This window comes from Panthera uncia (genome assembly GCF_023721935.1).
Source record: "Panthera uncia isolate 11264 chromosome B2 unlocalized genomic scaffold, Puncia_PCG_1.0 HiC_scaffold_25, whole genome shotgun sequence".
Lineage (NCBI taxonomy): Eukaryota > Metazoa > Chordata > Mammalia > Carnivora > Felidae > Panthera > Panthera uncia.
In genome coordinates, this window is record NW_026057581.1 from 3,836,719 (window position 1) to 3,862,285 (window position 25,567).

Consider the following 25,567-nt stretch of genomic DNA (forward strand, 5'->3'; position numbering starts at 1 on the left):
TGTGTGTGTGTGTGTGTGTGTGTGTGTGTGTGTGTGTGTGTGTGTGTCTGCCCCTCCCCCGATCTCTCTCTCTCTCTCAAAAATAAAACGTTAAAAAAAATTGAATGGTGAGGCCACTAACTGAGATTCACTACCAAATACAGGCAGGTTTTCAGGAAGAAACTTGCTAAGTCTATGGGCTGCACCATGTGTGACGTCCCTGGGGACATCCTTGGGCCTTGGGCGGCTGGGGGACAGAAGGGAAGATGAGGGTGAGGTGGAGTCATGGATTTAGAAACTAACACGCATGTGGTGACGGCCTCTCTGGAAATGGGGCGCATCATTGAATCGTTGCCCGAACCTTTCAAGAAGTTGTTAAATGGCAGCGAAAAGTGAAAACGCTTTTCTTCTACGATGTTCTCTGGGAAGGAAAAATGGAAGAATCAAAAGCGAAAATAAAACTGCTAATTCCCTCAAAATTCCTAGGATATTAGGCAAATAAAACTGCGTTTTACAGAAAGCAGAGATTCTAAACATTGCTCGCAGGGTCAAACCAGCCCTTGCTAAATAAACAAGGCTGTGCTTGACCACGTCCTTCTTTCGCCGGGGCTCGTGGGGACGGAGAGCGAGGGCGTTCTCAGGAAGCTCGCGTACAAAGCCCCATGACCGAGTGCAGCTGAGGGGAAAGGGGCTGTAGTGACTGCCAACGCATGATCGCCCCCAGAGAGTTCTCTGGGGGCCTGAAGGATGTTTCGCTTCTGGGTATTTCCCGGTCACCACTACTCACGGCTCCTCACTGCATCCCACACCCCTGCCCACCCGCGCCTCTCCTGCACACACACAAGTGTGTGGCTGGACACCTGCAACAGCCTGGCTTTAGCAGGCCTCCTACACGGAAATTCCAGCCTGGCAGGAGTCGAGGGACAGCCCCCCGCTCACCACCTCCGTTCCCTCGACGATCGGCCAGCCAGAGAGTCAGAGGAAGGCAAGGAGTCGGACAGGAGGAGGCCCCAGGTGAACAGCCAGAAGCACAGGGCCGGGTCCCCCAGGCCTGGGGGACCGAGGAAACGAGACAGTCCAGCGCAGAGCCGTCAGAAGAACCCAGCGGGTGTCGGAAAGTCAGAGGCAGACAGGAAGCCCCTGTCTCTCCCGAGCCACCTGCAGGCGCCCAAAAGGCTTGAAAGACACAAGGCTCGGTTCTCCTGCGTCGCGTCAATTTACAAGCAGAGCATCTGGGAGCGCGTCCTGTGAAGGGCAAGTCCCCGAAATTTCCCTCCCGCTCCCCACCAGCAAGGTGCCCAGCGAACCATCCTAGACCTGTCCCCACGAGGCCTTCCGGCCTGCGCACAGAGCAAGCACCGGGAGGGGTATTTTCCAGAACTTCTAAACCAGCTCTTCCAGCTGGAAGGCATCTTCATTATGGGTTATCACTTTAGGGAGCTTTCTGGCACAAGGATCCTTCTGCCTTTTTTTTTTTAATGTTTTTATTTATTTTTGAGACCGAGAGAGGCAGAGCATGAGCAGGGGAGGGGCAGAGAGAGAGGGAGACATAGAATCTGAAACAGGCTCCAGGCTCCGAGCTGTCAGCACAGAGCCCGACGTGGGGCTCGAACCCACAGACTGTGAGATCATGACCTGAGCCGAAGCCGGACGCTCAACCGACTGAGCCACCCAGGCGCCCCTCTGCCTTTTGACCTCAGCCGTTCCAACCTCCCTTCCAACACCCCACACGCTCCCTCAGGACAGACTCTGTCACCCGGGTGCATAGCCCCGATGAAAAGCGCGTGAACAAAGAAGCGTGAGGCTGTGCAGAGACGCAAGCACATCACTAACTTCCCTGACGTGGGCTTCCGGAAACTGAGAGGAAAATGAAAAAGAGGCTAATTTTTGTTTCTTTTCTTTCTTAAGTTTTGTCTTACTGATCAGGCAAAAAAAAATAATAAATTAATTAATAAAACAAGGAAAATGAAGGCTCTCACACTCTTCGTTAATACTAGACTCGAGGCCTTTCTGCGAAGCACTCAGCAGCCCACCCCAACCGTTGGGGTAAATCTCACTGACCCCGTTGGGGTAAATCTCAAGTTCTACGAGACAGGTTTCTGCTTTAGCCTCAGGAGCAGAGGTTAAAGGGTGGCCACACCCTCTGTCACCCAAGCTCTTGAAAGTAGGGAACCTTGGAGAACCTCAGACACAAAACACAGCGGCTTGAGTTAGCATCATGTCCGCCATTTAACGGTGAAGAGAAGAGGGAGGCTGAGGGGAGGCCCCGAGGGCAGGGGCGACAGGGAGCCCCGCTGTCATTCCCGGCTCAGACAGGAGGTCCTCGCTCTCCCCGCCCCCCTCCACCCCACCCCTCCCGGCCCCGGGGAACTCACACTGGAGAGAGGCCAGGAAATATCCTCCGCAGGCAGGTGCCGATGTGAGCCAACACTTCGCTCACGTCGTCGGGCGACGCCATCCTCATGGAGATGCTGTGCTTGTCAGTCTCCACGACCATCTGCAAGAAGCAGGCGGACGCTGCTTAACACCGAGTCCCAGGCCGTGAGTCTGTAGCTTTAAACCAGATAAACCGCGTATTCCCACCGACACGTACCCACGAGGTACCAGCCTCTTCGGAAGCGCTTCCCTAAAATAACACCCTCAGTGAAGACCCAAGGAAGTGCCTGGGTAGACGGTGGAAAGGTCCAGAAACATCCAGAAACTGAAGCACGTGTTTCTAAAGGCGAAACTACAGATGCAAACAGACCCCCGCCCCACACGCACACACACGGGGAGACGGGCCATTTGCACTCACACACAACTTCTCCTAAGTTTCCCAAGGTTTTGTCTTGAGACGCAGCCTTCCAAAGTCTGCTCCATCCCTACCGCCCAGTGGAAGGAGGTATGCCTCCGCCAGTGAGCAGGTGAGGACAAGCTGATCGTTACCTCTTTTTCTTTTTAAACATTTTTTAAAATTAGACCCCTTCCGAGATGTTTAAATGAAATGCTAAAACCTTTTGCCTGGTAGCGAAAGAAAAATCAAACGCTTGGGAACATTTCAACTTTTTTTTGTTTTTTAATTTTTTTTAACATTTACTTATTTTTGAGAGACAGGGAGAGACAGAGCAGGAGCAGGGGAGGGGCAGAGAGAGAGGCAGACACAGAATCCAAAACAGGCTCCAGGCTCTGAGCCGTCAGCACAGAGCCCGACACGGGGCTCAAACCCACAAACTGTGAGATCATGACCTGAGCCGAAGTCGGACGCTTAACCGACTGAGCCACCCAGGCATCCCAAACATTTCAACTTTTCTAAGAAGAGAGAATGTTGGAAAGGATTATGTGACGGGAACAAGGTAATCATGTTCGGGGTGAGGCAAAGAATCATTCCAGTGAACTGCTGGGAGATGTCCAAAGCTTACACCAAAAATGTTGACGCTGAGGTCGTACAGCTAGGTAAATAAATATAAATCAACCTGAAAACATGGGCAGGTCGCAAAGGGCAACAGGTTGTTTATGGACATATTTCAGATAAAAAAAATCAACTTCAATCACTTTTTAAAAAATACCATTATCTTGGATCTCAAAAAAACATTCATGTTAAATGCAATCCCTTTGGATCAAAATATCCTCACACATTTACTTCCTGCTGGTACTTACCTTGTGCAAAAATACGATGAGGGAACACTACACTTAATGTGCAACTAGCCCATGAGATTAACAAAGCAGTTTTTAGATTTGTTTGGGGCTGTCCTAAAATTAACTAAATTAAAAGTAATCACGTGGGGGCACGTGGATGACTCAGCCGGTTGAGCGTCCAACTATTGATTTCGGCTCAGGTCAAGGTGAGATCGAGCCCCGCGTTTTGAGTGGGAGAAAGAGAGCATGAGTGGGGGAGGGACAGAGAGAGAGAAAGAGAGAATCCCAAGCAGCCTCTGCGCTCTCGCACAGAGCCCGATGCGGAGCTCGAACCCATGAACCGTAAGATCGTGACCTGAGCCGAAACCAGGAGTCAGATGCTTAACCAACTGAGCCACCCAGGCATCCCAAATAAATAAGCTTTTAAAAAAATAATGGAAAAGTAGTGCAATTTATGTGTCCAAATGCTGAGACCAAAGAGAAAGACTTAAGTGACCTCAGACCTTCAAATGTCACTTTTCCACAAGCACCCCAGAGGAATCTGTCAATACGTACCGCCTCCGTGGCAGTGAGTTGGCTCCCCACATAAAAAAACCAACCAACCAACCTTTTTTATCCTAATTTTCATGCATCGGTCTTCTAGAAGGTGACCCAAGGAAGATTTCTCCCCAAAAGGGCGGCCAGCTTTGCTGTCCCTGCCGGGTCCTTATTGTTCAGCCCCAGGATACCTCAAGGAAGCATCTGAAGCAAACCGCCTTGTGCAGTTAGGCTCAGATGTCCCACGTGCACGTATCTGTGCGTACGCGTGGTTTACAAAGCCAGACACCCTGGGACGCAGCCACGGGGTCCACGCTCTGCAGCCCACCCCCAACACCCCACCACCGTGGGTAATGAGATTTTCCACGACAAGGCGTTTCTGCTTTCTTCCCATCTAGTGCAACCATTCAGTGCACAGTTCGGGGGTGAGCGATCAGTAATTAGCGTCTTCTAACTCCGCTTACTCTTAACGCCTAATCATCCTTAATTGCACGGGACTGAACAGAATGACAGGGAAGAAAAGAAGGTGACAGGTCTGGAGGGGAAGAAAGGAGGCTTTCACATCCACCCCGATATAAAAGCTGTGCACGGCCCTGCGTAATAGGTCGCCACCTTTGGATCACGTAAAGACTGACACAGAGGGACAGAGGTGATGCTAACACAGCCAATCGTTTCACCAGGACAAAGGACTCTCTTTCAAATACCTCTGTCCCTCCGATTTCGGCTGCAAAAAAAAAAAAAAAAAAAATCAAGCCTTTGAAACAGTTCTGGCTTAGATACCCAGCAGGACATAATCCACGACCTCCAATGCATGTTTAAGATAATAATGTAACTGCTAATATCTTACTTGGGAGAGTTTCCAACCCCACCCACCTCCTTTTTTAAGTAGAACAACCTGGATATATCTGAAGCACTTTTTTTTTTTTTGAGGGAGGGAGGGAGAGAGAGAGAGAGAGAGAGAGAGAGAGAGAGAGAGAGAAAGCGCACAGGGGAGGGGCAGAGAGAGAGGGGCACAGAGGATCTGAAGCAGGCTCCACACTGGCAGCACAGAGCCTGATACGGGGCTCGAACTCATGAATTGCAAGATCATGACCTGAGCCAAAGCCAGAAGCTTAACTGACTGTGCCACCCAGACGCCCCGACCTTAAGCACTTTTTCATAAAAGCCAGCAACACGTCTGTGACGAGTTCTTTGTTCTTCTAACAGAAACAGCCATGAGTGGTTTGCCAAAATCATCCTATGACACAGCAAACAATTAACTTTACAATTTTTTAAAAATCCTAAGTGTTTCAGTCGTACAACAACTAGTCCCCAAATTCCATACCTATGAAGCTACCTAACTGCGGGTCTCAGTGTATTGACCACGAACAGAAAACAGAATTTCAACAAAACTTAAACACAGAGAAAGTGCTCCGACAACGAGATGGGGAAAACGGGATAAAAGTCTCGCATATTCTCACAAAGGCCAGGAAAAGAACAGCAAATGTCACATTTCAGTCCCCCAGTAACACGCACTCCCCCTGTGACACGCGCTCTGCCTCACTCACACACGATGAAATGTGAACGTCCGGGCATTTAATCTGAATTGACAAACTATAACTAAATAATGATAAAAAGCTAACCAATCCCAAAGAACGTTAAAAAGAATGGAAAAAAAAAAAAAGAGAAAAAAGAAAAGCTCATCCTAACCCAGGGTACGGTGTGAGTGCCACATCCAGTTGTAAAACCTACGGTTTTACATTACAGAGCACTAGAGAAACCAGACGTTGAGGTTCCTGAGGTGACACAGGGTACATCTTTCATCCTCTGCGACACAAGGCAATCAAATGTCCACCCCTGATACCGAGTCCCAATAGTCGTGTGTGTGTGTGTGCGCGTGTGTGTGCGTGTGTGTGCATAAGCGTGTGCATAAGTGTGTGCATAAGTGTATGCATGTGTGCATAAGTGTGTGCATGTGTGTATAAGTGTGTGCATAAGCGTGTGCATGTGTGCATAAGTGTGGGCATGTGTGTGCATAAGTGTGTGCATGTGTGCATAAGTGTGTGTGCATAAGCGTGTGCATAAGCGTGTGCATGTGTGTGCATAAGTGTGTGCGTGTGTGTGCATAAGCGTGTGCATAAGTGTGTGCATAAGTGTGTGAATGCACGCGTATGTGTGCATGTGTACGTTAAGTGTGTGCGTATGTGTATACGTGCATAAGTGTGTGCGGGTGCACTGCATAAGCGTGCGCACACGTGTGTGCATGCACAAGTGTGTGAGTACGCATGTGCGCGTGTGAGTATACATGTGGGCGCATGTGCGTGCACATGGATACAGGTGTGTGTGTGCATATGCGTGCATGCATGTGTACACAGAGGAGCGTGACAGGGAGAGAGGTAATGCTGGAGGCATCAGTATTTACGTCTCAACAGAACCACAGAAATTTCCGAAAGCTGAGATTCTGAGGACCAGCAAGCATCATGAGCCCCTCGGTTCCGCTATGCCGTCGTCTGCAAGGCCCACACGGAACGGGAGCTAGGCGGCAGGGCTCCTCCGCTGGCACTTCCAGTGACAACAGCTCCACGGGCCCGAGGTGACCACTGTCTACTCCGTGCCTCTTTGAATGCCAGACACACTGGAGGGAAGCGACTTCCTGCGTCCCCAGGCCAGACCAGTGCCGGCAGCTGCACAGGGAAATCGGCCTTGCTGTATCCACATCCTTTCTCATAATTAAGTCCCACAGTCACATCATACTCTGAATATGACCTTGGCATTAACATTTCAGTTAATGCCCTTCTGCTCCCATCAGAACCCCGACACCATAAACATAAACATCCCTGAATTAGGAACGTCAGGAAGGCCCTGCTTATGTCATCATTCGTGAGCAATCGTTCACTCCTGCATATGGCTGCCATTTGGGCAAACATATGGTGCTGTAATTCTTCTTCCCAACTCCAGTTTCTAGAGAATGCTAAACACACAGGATAACACACTGCTCTCAGATGAACCATGGAAAAGTTCCAAGGATTTGTATGTAATCTCAATCAACGTAAAGTGACAATTCTGACCATTTTTTCTAGGAGTTGTTGTCAATAACTACACACACATGCGTGGGCGCACGCAAACACGCATGCATTTTCTTTATAGTTTTAAAAACTAAAGCAAAATGTAGAACGAAGGAAACAATAAAGATCAGAGTAGGCATCGATGAAATAGGAAACAAACTCAATAGAGAAAATCAACAAAACCAAAAGCAAGTTCTTTGAGAAGATCTATAGAATTGATAAACCTCTAGCCAAGGAGCCAGGGAGCCAGGGGTCAGAAGGGAGGGGAGGAGAATCAAACGGTCAACAGGAACGATATTCCACGATATTCCACGGATACTGACAGCATAACAAAGGGATACTACGAACAGACAATGGAGATGAAATGGATACATTTCTTAGAAAAGTCAAACCACCACAGCTCCCTTAAGAAGAAAACATATGAATGCATCTATATCTATTAAAGAAACAGAATTTGTAGTTAAAAAAACTTCCCCAAGGAAAAAACTCCAGGCTCGGATAACATCACTAGTACTTTCAGCCAAACATTTAAAGAGTTGGTTATTCTCAATTTTTCTAAAAGTCCAAAGAGAAGGGACTAGTTCTGAGTCCATGATCACTCTAATACAGAAAGCAGACAAAAACTTGGTTTTAAAAAGAGAAAACTACAGTCGCTGTCATTAACATAGATGCAAAGATTCCTTGCAAAATTTTAATAAATAGAACCCATCAAAATACAAAATGGATAATACATCATAAGCAAGTAGGGTTAATCCCAGGAATGAAAGGTTGAATGAATATCCGGAAAATCAATCAATATAATTCACCACATAAACAAACTAAAAAGAAAAAGAAAAACACAATCATAGAGAAAAAAACATTTTTTTTTTGACAAAACACAAGACTAATTTCTGATAAAAACCCTCGGCCACCTTGGGGTCACCTGGGTGGCTCAGTTAAGCCATCCGACTTCAGCCGGAGTCATGATCTCGCAGTCCGTGGGTTTGAGCCCCTCGTCAGGCTCCGTGATGACAGCTTGGAGCCTGGAGTCTGCTTCTGATTCTGTGCCTCCCTCTCTCTGTCCCTCCTCCACACACTCTGCGTCTGTCTGTCTCTCTCTCAAAAATAAATAAACATTTAAAAAAACTTGAAAAAAAAAGGAAAAAGAAAGTCTCAGCCACCTTGGAACAGAAGAGAAACTTCTCAACCAGAAAAAGGGCATCTATGAAAAACCTACAGCTAACATCACACTTAGTGGAAGAAGGACGCTTTCCCTCCAAGGTTGGGAAGAGAACAAGGATGTCTGTTCTCAGCACTTGTGCTCAGCACTGATCTGGAGGTATCAACGGGGCCAGTTAGCAGGGGCCGAGATTTTATTTTACCCCGCCTGGAACCCAGTAAGTTAGCCTGCTGCTATTTGGTGAACGTCAGCAGGAGACAGGAGACCTCTGGGTGAGACAGAAGCGACTTTCTTATTCACGGCATAGCACACGGCGTGAGTCCCACATGCGCACAGATTCTCCCTGACCCCAAAGCCCCACAGGGCAACACAGAGGGCTCAGGGAGATGCCCGCACACACACAGCGATGCTTACAGGGAAGAAACCTCTGAACTTGGGTAACCTACGCTTCTCAGAGTGAACGGTAAGCGAGCCTGCTGTTTGTCCATAAGGGAAACATGCCACCATGTCACACGGGTGCTTGCAGGGGACACAATCCTGAGAAGCAGCCCAGGTGGAGAGCAAGTCACAGCAACGAATCCCCGGCATACCCAGCGAGACAGTCAGGAGCGCAAGAGACCCACAAGGAAGGCCTCCCAACAGCAGTAAGGCAAGAAAAAGAAAGAAAAGGCATCGATACTGCAAGAGGAAGAAGCGAAATTGTCTTTATTCTCAAACAACACCATCATCTATGGGGAAAATGATCAAATCCATTTTTAAGAGCTACTAGAATGGAGGTGCCTGGGTAGCTCAGTCAGTTAAGCATCCGACTCTTGATCTCAGCTCAGGTCTTGATCTCAGGGACGTGAGTCCAAAGCCCCACACTGGGCTCTGTGCTGGGCATAGAGCCTACTTAAAAAAAACCCAAAGCTACTAGAGCCAACAGGTGAGTGCAAAAAGGTGGCAGGACAGAAGATCGTGGTATGTCAATACACTGGCAAGAAGCAATTAGGAATCAGAATTTAAAACAATACTATTTATAATAGCATCAAAAAATACAAAATACTTGCGAATAAATCTGACAAAAGATGTGTAAGACCTGTAACACTGAAATCTATGTAAAACATTGTTGATGGAAATTAAAGATGACCTAAATACGTGTAGAAATACATAGTTTTCTTGGGTCAGGGACTCCGTACTGTTAAGATGTCAATTCTCCCAAACTTGATTATAATATCAATCAAAATCTCAGCAGCCTTTTCTGTAGAAAGTGAGCTGAGTCTCAAATTCACAGGGAATTGCAAAGGACCCAGAATCACTACACAACTTTGATAAAGAAGAACCATCTTGGAGGACTGACACCCTCTGAGCGAGTCTTACTATAGAGCTATAGTAATCAAGACCGTGTGGCAGTGGCACAAAGACAGACCAACAGACCAGAGGGGTGGGATTCAGAGTCCAGAAACAGACCAACACTTACATGAACAACAAAAGTGAAAGCCAGTTCAGTGCAGAAATAACGGTCTTTCAGACAAGCGAATATCCTACAGGTAGGATGAAAGAAAGGAAAGAAGGAAGGAAGGAAGGAAGGAAGGAAGGAAGGAAGGAAGGGAGGAAGGGAGGAAGGAAAGAAAGAAGGAATGAATGAGAAAGAAAGAAAGAAAGAAAGAAAGAGCAAGAAGGAAAGAAAGGGGAGGAAGGAAGGAAGGGAGGGAGGAAGGAAGGAAGGAAGGAAGGAGAAAGAAAGGAAGGAAGGAGAAAGAAAGGAAGGAAGGAGAAAGAAAGAAAGAAAGAAAGAAAGAGAAAAAAAGAAAAAGAAAGCAAGAAGGAAAGAAAGAAAAGAAGAAAGGAAAGAAAGAAAGAAAGAAAGAGAAAAAGAAAGAAAAAAAGAGAAAGAAAGCAAGAAGGAAAGAAAGAAAAGAAAGGAAAGAAAGAAAGAAAAAAAGAAAAAGAAAGCAAGAAGGAAGGAAGGAAGGAAAAAAAGAAAGAAAGAGGAAGAAAGAAAGGTCGGTCTATATGTTGCTTTATATACAGAAACTATCTCAAAGTGAACCATAGACCTAAATGTATAACATAAAGCTATAACACTTCCAAAAAACATGGAACATTCTGTGACCTCGGTTTGAGCAAAGACTTATTCAATGACACCAGCACAATCCATAAAAGAGAATACTGGCAAATTGGGCGTCATCAAAATTTAAAACTTGTGCCCTTTGAAAAGTACTGCAAAGAAAATGAAACGCCAGGGCTCAGACTAAGAAAAAATATGTATAAATCAGGTATCTGATAAGGGATGTGTATTCAGAATGCAGAAAAGGAATCTTCATCAGAAAACAAACAACTCAATTTTAAAAGACGGCCAAACATTTAAACGGACACTGGGACAGGAAGACGGATGATGGGCAAACGGGCAGATCAAAAGATGTTCAGTATCTGTAGGCGTTAGAAAAACGTAAGTTAAAACTACGATCCGAAAGCACCACGTACTTTCCGGAATGGCGAAAATGAAACACACGGACCGTGCCAGGGCCAGGAGGGGGTGGAGGGGCTGGAAGTCCCACGCTCTGTCGGTGACACTGTCAAACGGCGCAGCCACCTTGGGAAACAGTTCAGCAGCTTCTTAGAAAGGGAAACAGGCACCCAGCCTCCAGTTCGGCCGCCCCGTTCCTAAGTACCTACCCGGGGGGAAGGAAAAGCCTACGCCCAATCAGAGCTGTACGCATAGAGGTTCACGGCAGCTTGACTTGGCCAACGACGTCAACAACCCAACTGTCCCTCACCGGGAGAACGGGGACAGGGCCGCAATACAGCCACACGATGGAACACACTGCAACAATACGAAGGAAGTACGGAGGCACGCAACAAAGTATGATCCATCCCCAAATAATTATACAGGCAGAGAGAAGGTGGTCAATGAAGAGTACACACACTAGGATGCCATTCAGACAAAGTGTTAGAAAATGCGAACTCTTCTCCGGCGGCAAGGGGCAGGCGCCCGCAGACAGGTGGGGGGCGGGGGGCGGGGGGCAGGAGTGAGTGTTTACGGGGGGAGGGTACGAGGAGCCCGCGGGGTGAGGACTAAGTCGGCTGTCTTGATTGTGGTTAACGGGTTCCTGGGTACGCATATGTCAGAACTTACCAAATCGTACACTTCAGTTCCCTGCTTATTACTTATTATAGCTCGACAAAACTGTTTTTAAAAATCTACATTTTATTAGGACCCCAAGAATTCCTAGATCGCTATATTCCCAGAAAGACCTCAGACAGTGCCATATAAGAGCTGTGGGATTTTAACACTAAACCATGTCGTACAGAATCTCTAAGAACAGTACTCTGACGTTTCCACCGTCAGCTCACATAAAAGCTAATTAGTTCTTCTCAGACCGAGTTACGGAGAAAGCGTTTTCCTTACCAGAACAAAATCCCAGACCCTCCCCACACGGCCCCCTGTGCGATCTCTCGTTCAGAAACTTCCATTTTCCCCCGTCTTGTTTTTCTACGTCATCTCAAGAGAATCTCAACACCGGAACCAAAACAGGGGGTTCCCGGTTTCGGGAACTCGAGACAGGTCACCGCCGTGCAGTCACGGCGACCAGGAAGCCGTTGTGGCACTCACCTGAGCGGGCCTGCCGCAGCTGACACCATGAATCTCCAAGTAGCTGAAGGTTAACTCGAGCTGCAATTGAAATAAAGACCCGTAATGAATGAGGGGTGCAAAACCTGTAATTCAAGGTACAAATGCTCCAATTAGAAAGTCCAAAAACAAAACAAGGCACTGGACATCTTGTGAAGGCAGGCTGGTTTCAGATCTCCATTTATGAATTAAGACATGACCTTGGGGCACCTGGGTGGCTCAATGAGCGAAGCGTCCGACTCTCGGTTTCAGCTCAGGTCATGATCTCACGGCTCATGGGATCAAGCCCCACGTCGGGCTCTGTGCTGACAGCACAGAGCCTGCTTGGGATTCTTTTTCTCTCTTTCTATCCCCGCCTTCCCTCACTCGTGGTCTCTCTCTCTCTCTCTCTTACTCTCTCAAAATAAATAAACTTAAAAAAAAACAAACAAAAAAAAGATATGACCTTGATTTATCCTAATTCAGAATAAGTATTGGTCACTTTACTGAAAGGCTGAAAGGAAGGTCCAAGTCTGACTTTTTAAATTTCATCCAGGGACAAAGTCAAGGGGAAGTTCTCACACTTGCACTGCAGCATTTCTTCACTGGGAAATGAATGTATAAAGCGAGCCATCTAAACATACACTTTTCTCCTAGTTCAAAATTTTGCTTCCGAAAGTCCCATCGAGATAAAGACAACGTTGGTTTTCTTTTCCCTCTAAACCCTTTCCCCTCTGGGTTATACTCCCTCTACCGTCTCTCATAGAAAATTCATATTTTGAGCGGACTTAGAAAAACACAGTATGTAGGAATTTTAAACCACGGTTCAATGAAACACACAGTTGAGTCAAAATCTACGTCTCTCTGTGCGCAGATAAACAATGATTTATTTCCTTCCCAAGTAACAGGTGACCCTTTCTCTCTTCTCCTGTAACCAGCATTTCTTTTTCCTTCAATATATCTCCAGTCCCACATTTTTCCTATTTTTCCTGGACAACAGGAAAAATCTCTCCCCCCGTTTTGCAGCCTTCCATCTGACTACGGCAGTCGCACGGCACCCGATGACAGGACTGCATTGGATCCGTTTGCTTGACCTCTTCCCCTTAAAACCAGAAATGCCAGGGGGGGGAAGCATCCGCCCATAACCAAGCCCACAAGACCCTGAGTTCCACCCCCTGGTGCCGTACCGTACCTTACTGCATCTGGCAGGATGAACCTGAGAACACACAACCCCTGAACCTCCCGTTAAATGTCTTGACGTACGGTGTTGAGGACCAGAGGTAGAAAAGGTATTCTTTCATTATTCACTCAGTCAACCAACAGACGTGAATGGAAGACCTGCTATGTGCCAGGATTGGAACTGGAAAGAGGAACGAGACATTTCTCTTGTCCTCCAAGAGTCAAATGTGGCATTGGAGGCACATTTGAAACATTCTATTCAGAGGGCACCTGGGTGGCTCAGTCAGTTGAGCATCCAAGTCAATTTCGGCTCAGGTCATCATCTCGCGGTTCGTGAGATCGAGCCCTGAGTTGGGCTCTGTGCTGACAGCATGGAGCCTGCTTAAGATTCTCTCTCCCTCTCTCTCTCTGTTGCACGTGTGCACCTACATTTCCCCTCCCTAAAATACCTACATACACACATTCCATTCGAGTACAAGTCTTCTTACCTATAATTATCAGGATCGATACTTGGTTGGGTTTTGAAAAGTCATTTCAAGCAGGGAACGATTTTCTAAAAAGTACACACACCTACCTTCAGTTATTTCAAATTAAAACTTATAAACATCGTCTCATTTCCTAGCCTTCGATACAACGTTCAAGTTTCTTCTTGGGGTAAAGCCCACTGGCTGGTGCTATAATGGCATTTCCTCTGGGGGCCACACCCTTAAATGTAGGGTACCCAACGTCCACTTCAAGTCTCAGTCAGTTAAGCGTCCAACTTGGGCTCAGGTCATGACCTCACAATTCATGGGTTCGAGCCCCACGCCTGGCTCTGTGCTGACAGTGCAGAGCCCGCTTCAGATTCTTTCTCCCTCTCTCTCTGCCCTCCCCGACTCACACTTTCTCTCCCTTCCAAAATAAGAGAGTAAATAATTAAAAAATAAAAAAATAAATTAAACTAAATTAAATTAAATTAAATTAAATTTTAAAATGGCGAGAGAACTTGAAGACGCTGGCAAAGCAATTTGAAGGCATACATTTGCTGAATTGTTATCTGCTCCCCATCACCCCAGCCTTTAACCATTGTCTGGTCCTTACCAAGACCCTAATTTTTTTTTTTTTTAATAATTCACCTTTATCAATACTCAGTATTTCACAGATGCTCTCTCCTTTTGCAGCCTTTTTCATTACTATGTGAAACATCTTTAATTAAATAAACTTACTATGGTAACCCTAAGCAACAATAGGTTTAGAAGCAAACCACCTTGGCTCGGTGGGAGCCTGGCACCCTGGCATCTCCTGGCACCCTGGCGTCTCCTCCAGCTGGAGGGAGCAGGTGTGAACAGGTGCACTCCCTCACAAGCCAGCAGACATAAAGTGCAGCTGGCCTCGGTCGGCACCACCTGGGATGGCCCGGGCAGCTTTGATCAGCTCGGCCGAGTGAGGTCAATTGAGATGTTCCCGCCGTCCCCAAAGGACTGTCACCCGGAGAAGCTACATGTCAGGGAGCCAGGAAAGCATGGAGATGGTTCCGCGAAGCCCGGAGGAATGACTTCAAGGGTGTCAAGCAAAGAAGGGGTAAAACGGGGACTCCCGGCCAAAGAAAAAGGATTTGCAACGGCACGGAGGCACGCGAAGAGCGAGGACAAGGCGGAAACAACAAGGAGAGCCTGTAGGGTCCCCAATCCCTATGTGAGGACAAGCTGCGTCCAGGATTCGGCAAGGGTCCCGCCAACGACACCTAACAGTGAGGACGCCGTGTCTAGGACGTACTGGGAGACGCAACAAGGCTCAGATCACTGTCTCCAAGCTCATCCTCACAGCGTAACAGTGCCTCACCTCGCCCACCCCACCCAGCCCACCCCGCACAGTGTGAGGAATGGCACCCAGCAGCGGGCGGGAGGAGCCGGGACGCGTGTGAGACAGAACCACACAGGTTAGCCCCTGGGTAGACAGGAGGAAGGAGTTGGCATGGCCTATCAGCAGCCTCCACCACTCACCTCCCCCAGCCCCAGAGCAAGTCCCCTCCCACAGCCAATAAGCAAACGTACAAGTGATCGCGTGACCACGCGACTGTCCTGTAGGACCGCCCCCCACTCCATGGGCAGCAGCTCAAGCCACGCCCACACACCTTTCCCGCCTGTTGCCTTCTCCCCTGCTCCCCAAAGCCCTCTCCTAAACAGCCTGGCTCCCCAAAGCCCTCCCCCAAATACCCCGGCTCCCCAAAGCCCTCCTCCCCACACCCTGCTCCCCAAAGCCCTACTCCAACTACCCCCACTCCCCAAAGCATAGCCCCTACGCCCCCGCTCCCCAAAGCCCTCCTCCAACCACCCCCACTCCCCAAAGCACCCCACTCCACACCCCTCTCCCCATAGCACTTCTCCTAGCACCCCTGCTTCCCAAAGCACTCCCCCCCAAACCCCTATACCCCAAAACAGCCCCCACAGCCCTGCCCCCCAAAGCACTGTGCTCTTCCGTACCGCTAAGCACTGACCAGGAGACCCCTTCATCTGCCTGGTTCACGTGGGGCAATCCTTCAACCCAGCTTCTCTGAGGGTCTGTCCGTGATCTGACAATGACCCAACTCCCATCCCCGAAAGCAGAGCTGGGGCTATCTCGGGTGATAGCAAAGTTTTATTTCTTCATTGAGGTACCTGCTTTGTGATTCATTTCTATTTTGTCCACTTGACTGCTTATGTGGTACATTTCACAGAAAGACAAAAGAAAACAAATGTCTGATCGGCCCCCAGAGAGAAGAGATCTATGTCATAACCAGTACCTATTATGCAGCACTGTTCTGAATGTAATTATTTCCCCAGAAAGTTAATGTCACTGACATAGGTTTTGCTTCTCAGCCCAGGCCACTTCCTGGGGCACCAGAAACCAGCCTTGTCTAAGGGGGAGTCCTCAACACACATCACTTTGGACGAAAAACTGCTTTTCTATATTTGCGATGCGGACAATATCAGACAAAGTTGTGTCCACTGAAGAGGGAGTGTGTGTGTGTGTGTGTGTGTGTGTGTGTGTGTGTGTGTGTTGGAGGAGATGCATCGCCACTTACCTTGGTGGGGATTCGTGCCGTCACGAGGAAGGCTCGGCATGACGTAAGCACCTGCAGAATAGGAAGACAGCATCAGTATAAGTACCACAAAGTGGGACTGATGGGTTTGGGCTTTACCCACAGGACAGAATGGCACAGGAGCCTCGAGAGGCCACGGGGCTGGGTTCCTGGCCTGTAAGAAGAATCGGTGAATCAGGACAGCCTCCTGGCCACGTAGAACTCGTTTTCCTCAAGAGTCACCGCGTGAAGGTCCACACTGAACAAATCACTTGTGAAATCTCAAGATGAGCAGTCCAATCAACAGCCCAAGGGACCAAGAGACTACTTCTGCTGAGTGAGCGCGACAGGTCTCTGGGATGTTAACACACAGAGACCCTGCATACAGTCGTGAGCCCCCCCCCCCCCCCCCCCCCCATATCAGCAGCAGACTGAATGAAGAAGCCTAGGGCTCTGTGACACCTTCCTCACCACCGCCACCCACATTTGCCCGCTTCCACTCCCTGTGCACGAGCGGAGAACATTCACACAGTGCACAGACAGCGTATCAGGGGATGCTTCCAAGGTGTCCCCAGCTGTGTTTCTCAGCTGGGCCTCCCCCAGTCCTCGAGAGAACATTTATGGAGGTTTCGATTCCAATACTCCACTAAGAACATCTATGCAGTCCACAGGGCCCCACATGCTTCTAGGACCCCTCTTAGCCAGCAGGAGCCCTTGTGAATACAAAGAGGTTGGAAATGGTTTGAACTCATCCCCGGAGCAGGGATCCCAGTCCACAACCGCCAAGGTCAGAATATGGTGCCACTCTGCAGCTTGGAGGCCTGGGCAGGCCCCAGGGCCTTTGCACTGAAGAAAGGAGTCTCCAGTACTTAAGTTCTGATGGGAGGACTGGCTTCTTCATTTCTCAAAGAACTTCCTCATCGCTAAATTTATTATTTACAACACAGCCCACACATTTCTCTCTTCCAGGGGTTCTTGTAGGAGCAATCCCCGGTCTCTTCGAGAATCTTCGGCCCACAAAATTCTCTGCACAGGGCCAGATCACAGAGCTCACGTGCCAGAAAGGACTCAGCATCACCTGGTCAATGACCTGAAACCCCGCTGCTTACCACCATCTCCGCTTCCAATCTGAGAGCAGGTTCCACAGAAACTCGTCTTTGCTGGGTTCACGCCAGAGCTGGAGACGGAAGCTGGAGCTCCGGACCCCCCATCGAGAATCTTTTCAGACGAGCAAGAAGCTCAACGGCACAAGCCCCAGACAGCAACACGCAGCCTTTTCAGTATTTCGATAGACGTATCAAGCTCCGTGAACGTTCCTTCCAACAGACGTTGGTCCCACGACACCCAGGATCACGTTAGAAGGACAGGAGCAACCACGGCCAATACTGCCGGGTACGCTGTTCTAACAGGCTTGTGCGCCCCATCTCCTTGAGTCCTCTCAGCACCCTAAGAGCTAGCCTGGACACCGTTATCACCCCCATTGTAAGAAGAGGAGACTAAGACGCACAGAGATGATGGAACTCGCCCGGGTGACCCAGCAAGCGGGTGGCCGAGCTGAGACTCGAACCTAGCACGCTCTGGGTCCAGAGACCGGGCTGCTAATTCCTTACGCGGACTCTCGAAACTCCAGGACCCAGTTCCAGGTGGTCCTCACCCATGCAAACACGGAGGAGCCACAGAGCTTTAAAGTCGGAAGGAAGCAGAGAGGTAAGAGCGCCATCAACAGGATGAGGGATGTTGGAGGTGCTGAGGAAAAGAGCCAGTCCCTACTGGTCTGCCTGCCTGTCCGTGCGTCTGTCTTCTAGGTGCCTCCCTGATCCCGTCTGTGCAGCTCTCAGTCTGTCTGCGTCCCTCCCCTCCCCTCACTCCTCGCTCCGCTGTGGCTGCCACTGTCCCCAGCACACTCCCCTCCCCCCTTTCTCACCCTCTCCTCCTCCTCCAGCACCCGCCCCTGCCTCAGCTCCGCCCTCACTTCCCGGGGCTTCCCAGATGCTAATCTGCTAACCGGTGAGCCTGCAATTTATTCAAGCCTACTGCCAAACAGCAGACGCCAACCACGGAAGGAACACCGCATTCTGGAAGGATAGTTCATCTGTAACACAGTCACAGAGAAACTTGCACAGAACGCGAATAAAGGTGACAAGGCACCTTTGACATGGCGAAACAAGGAACGCATGGGTAATTACAAGGCCCCCTGTGGGGATCTAATTCAGAAGTCTCAGAGACCGGTCTCCCACAAGCACCCCAACCACTGATGTGAGCACGAGGTGCGGGCCGGCCTTCCGCCCTTCTGTAAGTGGTGTACTTTGGGGACTAAAGTCTCCCACAAGCGGCCAAGGCATCACATGACCTGCCTGCCCTCTCCTGACCAGCCCCTTCCTGATCAGTCAGCACAGGGCGCTTCTAGGGGCCACTGGGAGAGTATTAACTGGGTCACTACTTTGTAAGTTTATTTATTTATTTTGAGAGAGAGAGAGAAAGCACGCATGGGGAAGGGGCAGAGAGAGAGGGTCCCAAGCAGGCTCCACGCTGTCAGTGCAGAGCCCAACATGGGGCTTGAACCCACAAACCATGAGATCATGACCTGAGCCGAAATCAAGAGTCGGATGCTCAACCGACGGAGCCACCCGGATGCCCCGGGGTCAGTACATTTCTTTAAAAGAGAGGGGAAGAAACTCAGAATGTTCGTGTGCATCCACCTTTTGAATGACGAGCAATCAATCTCTTGGCCACAGGTAGACATACGAGGTTTTCACGATCACTTCTGCCTCCCCTCAGGCAACAACCCCGTTCGCGATCTGCGGTCCTATGTGCCAACTCGCCTTCTTGAAAAATAGTTTCTGAGTACGCAGCGTCCTCCGGAATTTGGACACAGCCCAAAAGAATTTGTTTGAAAAGAGACGCATCCACGTGGGAGCCCAGGCTTTGAAGGAAGCAGCTTTGTGCCGCCTGGTCCCCATTTCTGGTGGTCACCTAGGGTCTCCGGAGGCATGAGGACCCGTCTTAGAAAGTTTGGGAAGGGAGGGGATGGAGTGGGTGAAATCCTCCAAAGCTGACCCAGCCTTTCCCGAGACTATGCCCACTTGTAAGCACAAGAGTGTAGCAGTCATTTGAAGCAAGAGTGAAAAACTACACGCACTGCTCCTCCCAGAATCGTGCCTCTTGCTCCGTTGGTGCAAACTGGGCCAGTAAGTGGGGCTACGCTCATGCTGGAATCCCCAAAGAACTCAGTCTCCTAGCTTTCCTACTTGGCTCCAAGAGGGTCCTGGGGTGTACGGCCTTGGAGGTCTTACGGGCACACACACAGCTTCTAGCAGCTGAGGGACGATCACACAGGAAAACCCCCCTTCGATTTATCCTATAATAAGCACCACCTCGGTGCTGAGGTCACAAGCATCTTGCTCGCAGGGTGACCAAAATCTTCCCATTTGCCCAAGACGTTTCTGGGCTTAAGCACGGACAATTCCAGGGTCCCAGAAACCCAGGGCTCCTGCTCACCCTCCTTGCAGGGGTTTGGAATCAGGAAGGCAGATTTAAAGTCTGGCTACACCACTCACTAGCTGCCTAACCCTGACAGAGTCAGTCGACTGCCCGATGCCTCAGTTTCCCCCTCTGTAAAACAAGAAGAATATTCCTCTGCGGGACAAATACTGTCGTTTTAAGTAAGATACAAGTGTAGATAAAGCCCGAGCCCAGCACCGAGGAGGTCTCGGTCAAATACCAGCTCTTCTATCGTTATAGCGGGTGGGAACACGTCTTCAATTTAGGTGCCCAAATTAGGACGAAGTAGTCACACTTACTGATTTTCAAATGATAGCTTCTGGCATCAGAAGGAGCCCACCAGGGTTCCGAGACGTCGTCTAGGCTGAAATTTTCAGTTCAGTATATTTTCTTGCAAAAAAAAAAAAAAAAAAAGCAAGGGGGTGGGGGGATCCGAAGAAGCATTTGTGCTTCACCGAGGAACCTCAGTCACTAAGGGCAAGCTATTACCCCGGGGCCCCCCTCCTCCGGGAGGCCCATTCTTCCACAGAGGTCTTAGCATGCAAACCACATTTTCAACCTCCATAATGCATTTCCTCTCCCTTTCATTGAAATGCAGGCAGCAGCCTGGTTCCCTCTGAGGCTTCTGGGTTCAACTTTTAACTTCAACATTTCACTTGGAAACACTTATAAAACTCCTCCCCACCGCGGAGACTCACAGCTTAGCAGAGAAGCCTAAATTTTCTTATGGAAATGATATATAATGAGGTCGACTACAGAACCCTCTCACTGCTTGCAATGCACGCTTATTAAAAACTGAAATAAATACCCGTTTCATCCTCTTTAATAACTCCATTTGCCTACAGCCTACCGCTGCACAGGCAATCCATAAACCCATCCCTCCTCAATCCACTCTCTCGTGCAGATTACCAAGAATGCCCCTCCTTTAAGATTGGGCTCCACATGGCAAACATTCAAAAACTGGTCTCGTACCCCCAGAGTACTCTCTAATTTGCAAGCAAATGAAATGATGAAGGCCATTTAATACATTTACCCTCTTCCAGAGGCTCCAAGTGAATCACAGACAAGACCTCATTCATCCAAGGTACACACTTCAGGGAGAAAGAGGGGCAGGTGGCAAGGACCATCATCACCACTGTGGAGGTGCTGAGAGTCTTGTGAAAGATCGCCCAGAAAGTTGAGCTAGAATAAAAAGTCTCTCCCGGCCCCGAGCCTCTTAACGTCCACTGTGCACAGCCATGGGGCCCGTCACCCTCCCCGGCCAAAGCAAGAGGACACTTCACCCAAAAGGAATACAAACAATACATCCTTTTCATGCAACTTCTGGCCCCAAATCCCTTATAAAACTGGATCGCCATACTTTCCAGTATCTGTCTCTCTCTGTCATTAATAGATGTTCCCTGACAAGGCAGTAGAGTCTAGTACGGGATCTGAAAACTACAGCCTGTGGGCCAAATCCAGCACCCTACCCATTTTTATGAATAAAGCTTTATTGGGACACAGCCACACCATTTGTTTAACGTATTGTCTCTGGCTGCTTTCACGCTACAAAGGCAGAGCTGAATAGAAGCAACAGAGATTTTTACGGCACACAACACCTAAAATACTTACTATCTGATCCTATACGGGAAACGTTTGCCAACCCCTGGCCTCGCGGTTTAACGGAGAAACTCTGGGGCCGGGTTGTGTGCATTTCAGTCCAAGCTTCACTGCTTACTATCTGTGTGACTTAGGCAAATGACTTAACCTTCTCCGTGGCTCAGTTTCCTCTTCTGTAAAATGGGGGCAGCGATCGTACCGCCACCCACGAAGCCGTGAGGGTTAAACGGGCTCATCATTTAGCGCTCAGAGGAGTACTGGCAGATGTAATAGCTATGATAGCATGTTATTATTTGTATGTTGACATTATGATGAAACTACAAATGCCCATGACAGTATTAAACTAAGACAGTTACCCACACTTAGCCTCGATTTAGCTCAACTAGCTGAGCGACCTAACAGAACGAGTCACGATCTTCGCGGACGTAAACGTACCCGAACCGAGAACAAGGGCATTGGAACAGGTCCCCGTGTCACCTTCCTATCTCAGGGTCCGTGACTGAGGCCCCTGCTCCAGGACCCCGCTCCTCTTGGGTCTGTGTAGACGACCGGGAATGCCAAGTCCCCACTAAATGTTTGCAAAGAAGAATGAGTTCCTTCTTGGGGCCCTACTCCCTGGAATGACAGATGTTCCGTCAACAGGGGAGCAAGGCTTTTGTTCTCTAACACCTGGGCAAACCCATTTCTTTGTCACCTGGTTATTTGTGCCATTGTGCAGAAATGGAGTGTTTTCACACAGCTCGTCAGACAATCGCTTCCTTCCCTCTGCCGCCCCACGACCGCAAGCTGTAGGGCATTATCAAAGCATGAAAGAAAACAGAGTTAATGCTTCCCCACAGATGAACGTGTGGCTGCTTCAAAACATCAATTCTCCTTAATGTCACTCCCTATCACATCTTCTTCTCAAAGCGCCAGCTGACACAAATCTCTGGAATGGGCCACACTGATTCTATGAGGACACATTTTTCAAGGCGGAATGATCCCCTAGAAAAGGGGCCACCTCCTCGGCTATGAGTAAGAGTCTGATACCCCTCAGGGTGCCGGGGGGCTCGTGTCAGGCCCTGGGGTGTGGAGGGTTCCTGCCCAGAGCTCTTGGCCCCCGGTGGGCGGTGAACTGGGGGCTCCCAGGTCTGCCTGTGGCATGTGCACTTAGGAAGGGATCAGCCACCGGTGTCCTCGCTATGTTCTAGATGAACTCACCAACGGTAAAGACACAGTCGTGCGAGGAGCACAGAAAACATGCCAGGTGGAGGTAAAGGTCATATGAACCCAATGAATTCACAAAACTTCTCCTGCTTCCCCAGTACAGGCCCAGCCAGCCTCTCCTTGACCATGAGAGTCACTAGAACCCAAGTGTAGCTACAAGTCACAGAGCTACAAGAGTCCTGGGGAAGGATGCATCCAATTCCTTTATTTTACAGAAGGGGAAGCAGACCAGGAAGGGTTAAATGGCTGAATGATCGATCAGCATCCAGGAGAGTTCCTCTGTGTTCCAAGCGACAGAACGTTAAGCACAAATATAGTTTTTAACGGATAGCTCTCATAATCCTCCCCCCCCCCCAAAAAAAACCTCCCCAAAAATACAGTAAAGCAAGAAAACACTCAGAGCTCAAGAGGGACAGAAAGCAGACGGTCCCTCTGGCTGCCCTTACCGGGTGGATGGACTTTTCTTCCATGCGTGACCCCTCTCAAAATTCAAACCCCAGGGGTGGGGACCTCCCAGGCATGGCATCCAACAGAGACCACAAAGAGTCGCTTGAAAGAAAAGACCAGTGACAAAGAGTGCTGGATCCAGAGGCAGTGAGCCCGGGTGTGAATTCCCGCTAGACCTCTTCCTACCAGCTGTGTGACCGTCGGCGGGTTACTTACCTCTCTCTGCCCCTCCTCTGCGCACGCTTTCTCTCTCTCTCAAAATAAATAAACATTAACAAAAAATTAAGACCTAAGAGGCAGGCGCAAAGTTGGTAGAGACGAAGCCAAGCCCAGCTGTCCTGCCAGGAAGAGCCAAGCCCAGATGGGCATCCCCTGGGCTCGGCTTCCTTCACAACACCTCACACTCCAGGAAGCAGAGCCAGCCCAGGGGAGAGCACCCCCAGGGTAACTGCAGCCTCCCAGGGAATTAGAAGACAATTTGCATTCCTGCATGGAAACCTGATACAGAGGAGGAATGGACTTGGGACCCGGGCCACTGTGAATTCACTCGAACGCTCTCCCGCTTACTAATTACCAGTCCCTCCGAACCTTATTCTTCTAACCTGGAAAATGGGTAGAGCACCGCGCCTGCAGGAGAGTCGTGAGGCCTCCAAAGTAGTTGTGAAACGCCAGCACTCTCTTAGACACGCTTAACCTCCTTCACACCTGAGGCCAACGCCTGGCCCAAACTCTCCACGCCCCCTTCCTGCACGCCTGTCCTCGGGGGTCACTCACGCACCCATTCGCGTCAGGGCACTGGGCCCCGGACGGGGAGCGCCCACGTGGAGTCCGCACTCCAGGCGCCCAGAACAGCTCGCGGAGAGTAAGCGTTAGCGAGCCTCGCCGTCACGTGTCCTGAGTGACTCGGGTGGCCCTCTCGTTCCTTGACCTTCCAGTCTGCTCAGTCACTCCCAGGCCATGGTACCCATTGCTTAAAGCCGTGCCACCTCTGGATTTCTAATTCGGGCCGCCCTCTAGAACGACAACCTTCCAGCTTCTCCTCAAAGTGCGACCCGCGGGGCCCAGGGCCTGGCATCACACGGGAGCTTGTTCAAAGGCAGAGACTGAGGTCCCCGTCCCACGCTCGCTGCATCGCATCCGCATTTACTAAGATTCCCCGGGTGACTTCGGGGCACATTACAGCTCGCCAAGCACCCGTATCTCTCCCCCCACCCAGCTACCCCACTGGGTTCCTAACCCCGGCCTGCGGGGCCCCTGAGCATCCCACAGCCTCTCTTCCCATCAGCCCCGGCCCCTTGACCCCACCGAAACCGCACTGAAACCTTGTGCCACCGCCCACACCTTCCTGGTGCCTTCATTCCGCCCACAGACAGAGACCTCAACTCTGGATGAACCCCCCCGGCGGCTGGTCCCGCCTGCCAAGGTGGCCGCCGAGCGCAGCCGGAGAAGCCACCCAGTCCGCACGCTGACCCCACTTCCTGCAGCTGTGGACACGCTGTGCCTCCGGCTCCACTGCGAAAACAGAACTGATCAGACGGCGTCGCCGAGGACATCCCACTGCAAACCTACACGCCGGCACCTGCCCGCCCTCCTCCTCGGCCTCCGAAGAGCCGGAAGGAAAGCCCCATCCCTCCACCGGGGCTCCCGACGACCCCCCACCGACCTGTGCTGGGACCTGCCCGTGCCTAACATCCACGGACAGGGCGCCCGGCTGGCTCAGTCTGCTAGGCCTCCAACTTCGGCTCAGGTCACCATCTCGCGGTTCGTGGGTTCGAGCCCCGCGTGGGGCTCTGGGCTGACAGCTCAGAGCCTGGAGCCTGCCTCGGATTCTGGGTCTCCCTCTCTCTCTGCCCCTCCCCTGCTCGTGCTCTGTCTCTCCGTCTCTCAAAAATAAATGAACGTTAAAAAAACTTTAAAGCCCACAGACAGAAGTATGTAGAGCGAGAAGGAGACCGTGGACCCTACACCCCTCGGCTAACTCCCTCCCTCTGCTGAGCCCAACTTCTCAGTCAAGGGTCTGCACCCGATGTCTTCCTCTTCCGGCCCCCAAGTCCCCTCTGCTGTTCAAACTGGGCTTCTGTCCCCAGAGCCCCGCGGGAACTGCTCCTGCTGAGGTCCCGAAACCTGTCTGTGACACCAGTCTGCAGCGACACCCGGCATATGGTCTCCAGCATATGCTCACTAGATTACTCCTCAGCACGGGCACAGCCTGATGCCTGGGCTTCTCTTTACCCCTCTCAGGCCACGGCCAGCTGTGTGCCCGCTCCCGCTGCCTGCCTCCCATGGTCTCCCACGACCACGCTCATCCCCGGCCGCGTCACACCCGGACCTCTCTGGGGTCAGATCTACCCATCCCGCCCCACCTGGATGTCCCTCCGACCGGAGAGCTCAGCACATCCTCCCCTACACTTGTGGTCTTCCTTCCAGGATCTGCTCTCCGTCCGGCAGTCTGCACGCAGGGGTGCGCCCGGCCAGCCACAGTTCCCCAGCCGGAGCCCCCGGCATCGCCGCCTTTCGTCCCTACTCATCCTTCGCCCAGTTCAATGCCGTCCAAACGTCCCGTAACCCGTTCACTTCTGTCCATCTCCGCCGCGCGGACTCTGCTCAGGCCGCCAGCATCGTGCTCCTGTTCCAGGAGCGCCGGCCTCCTAACACTCTCGCCCCAGCCA

At 50.3% G+C, this 25,567-nt stretch overlaps 1 protein-coding gene and 1 long non-coding RNA gene across 5 annotated transcripts in view; one reads left to right on the top strand and one right to left on the bottom strand.

The window, feature by feature from the left end:
• The window catches only part of CARMIL1 (capping protein regulator and myosin 1 linker 1), a 310,173-nt gene that overhangs the window by 180,126 nt on the left and 104,480 nt on the right, over positions 1–25,567 (bottom strand). The window contains exons 3-5 of one of the 2 annotated variants that reach the window (XM_049654691.1): positions 16,149–16,199; positions 11,930–11,989; positions 2,355–2,476 (exon numbers count right to left, since the gene is read on the bottom strand). In XM_049654691.1, coding sequence (XP_049510648.1) covers positions 2,355–2,476; positions 11,930–11,989; positions 16,149–16,199 — 233 coding nt within the window. Of the gene's footprint in view, positions 1–2,354; positions 2,477–11,929; positions 11,990–13,679; positions 13,968–16,148; positions 16,200–25,567 lie in introns of those variants that run through there. The other variant, XM_049654692.1, reaches the window with a different exon arrangement.
• LOC125939413 (uncharacterized) overlaps positions 14,819–25,567 on the top strand; it is a 49,668-nt gene continuing 38,919 nt past the window's right edge. For all 3 annotated transcript variants that reach the window (XR_007463033.1, XR_007463034.1, XR_007463032.1), the window contains exons 1-2: positions 14,819–15,023; positions 16,272–17,852. This is a non-coding gene — a long non-coding RNA (uncharacterized LOC125939413). The remainder of the gene's footprint in view (positions 15,024–16,271; positions 17,853–25,567) is intronic.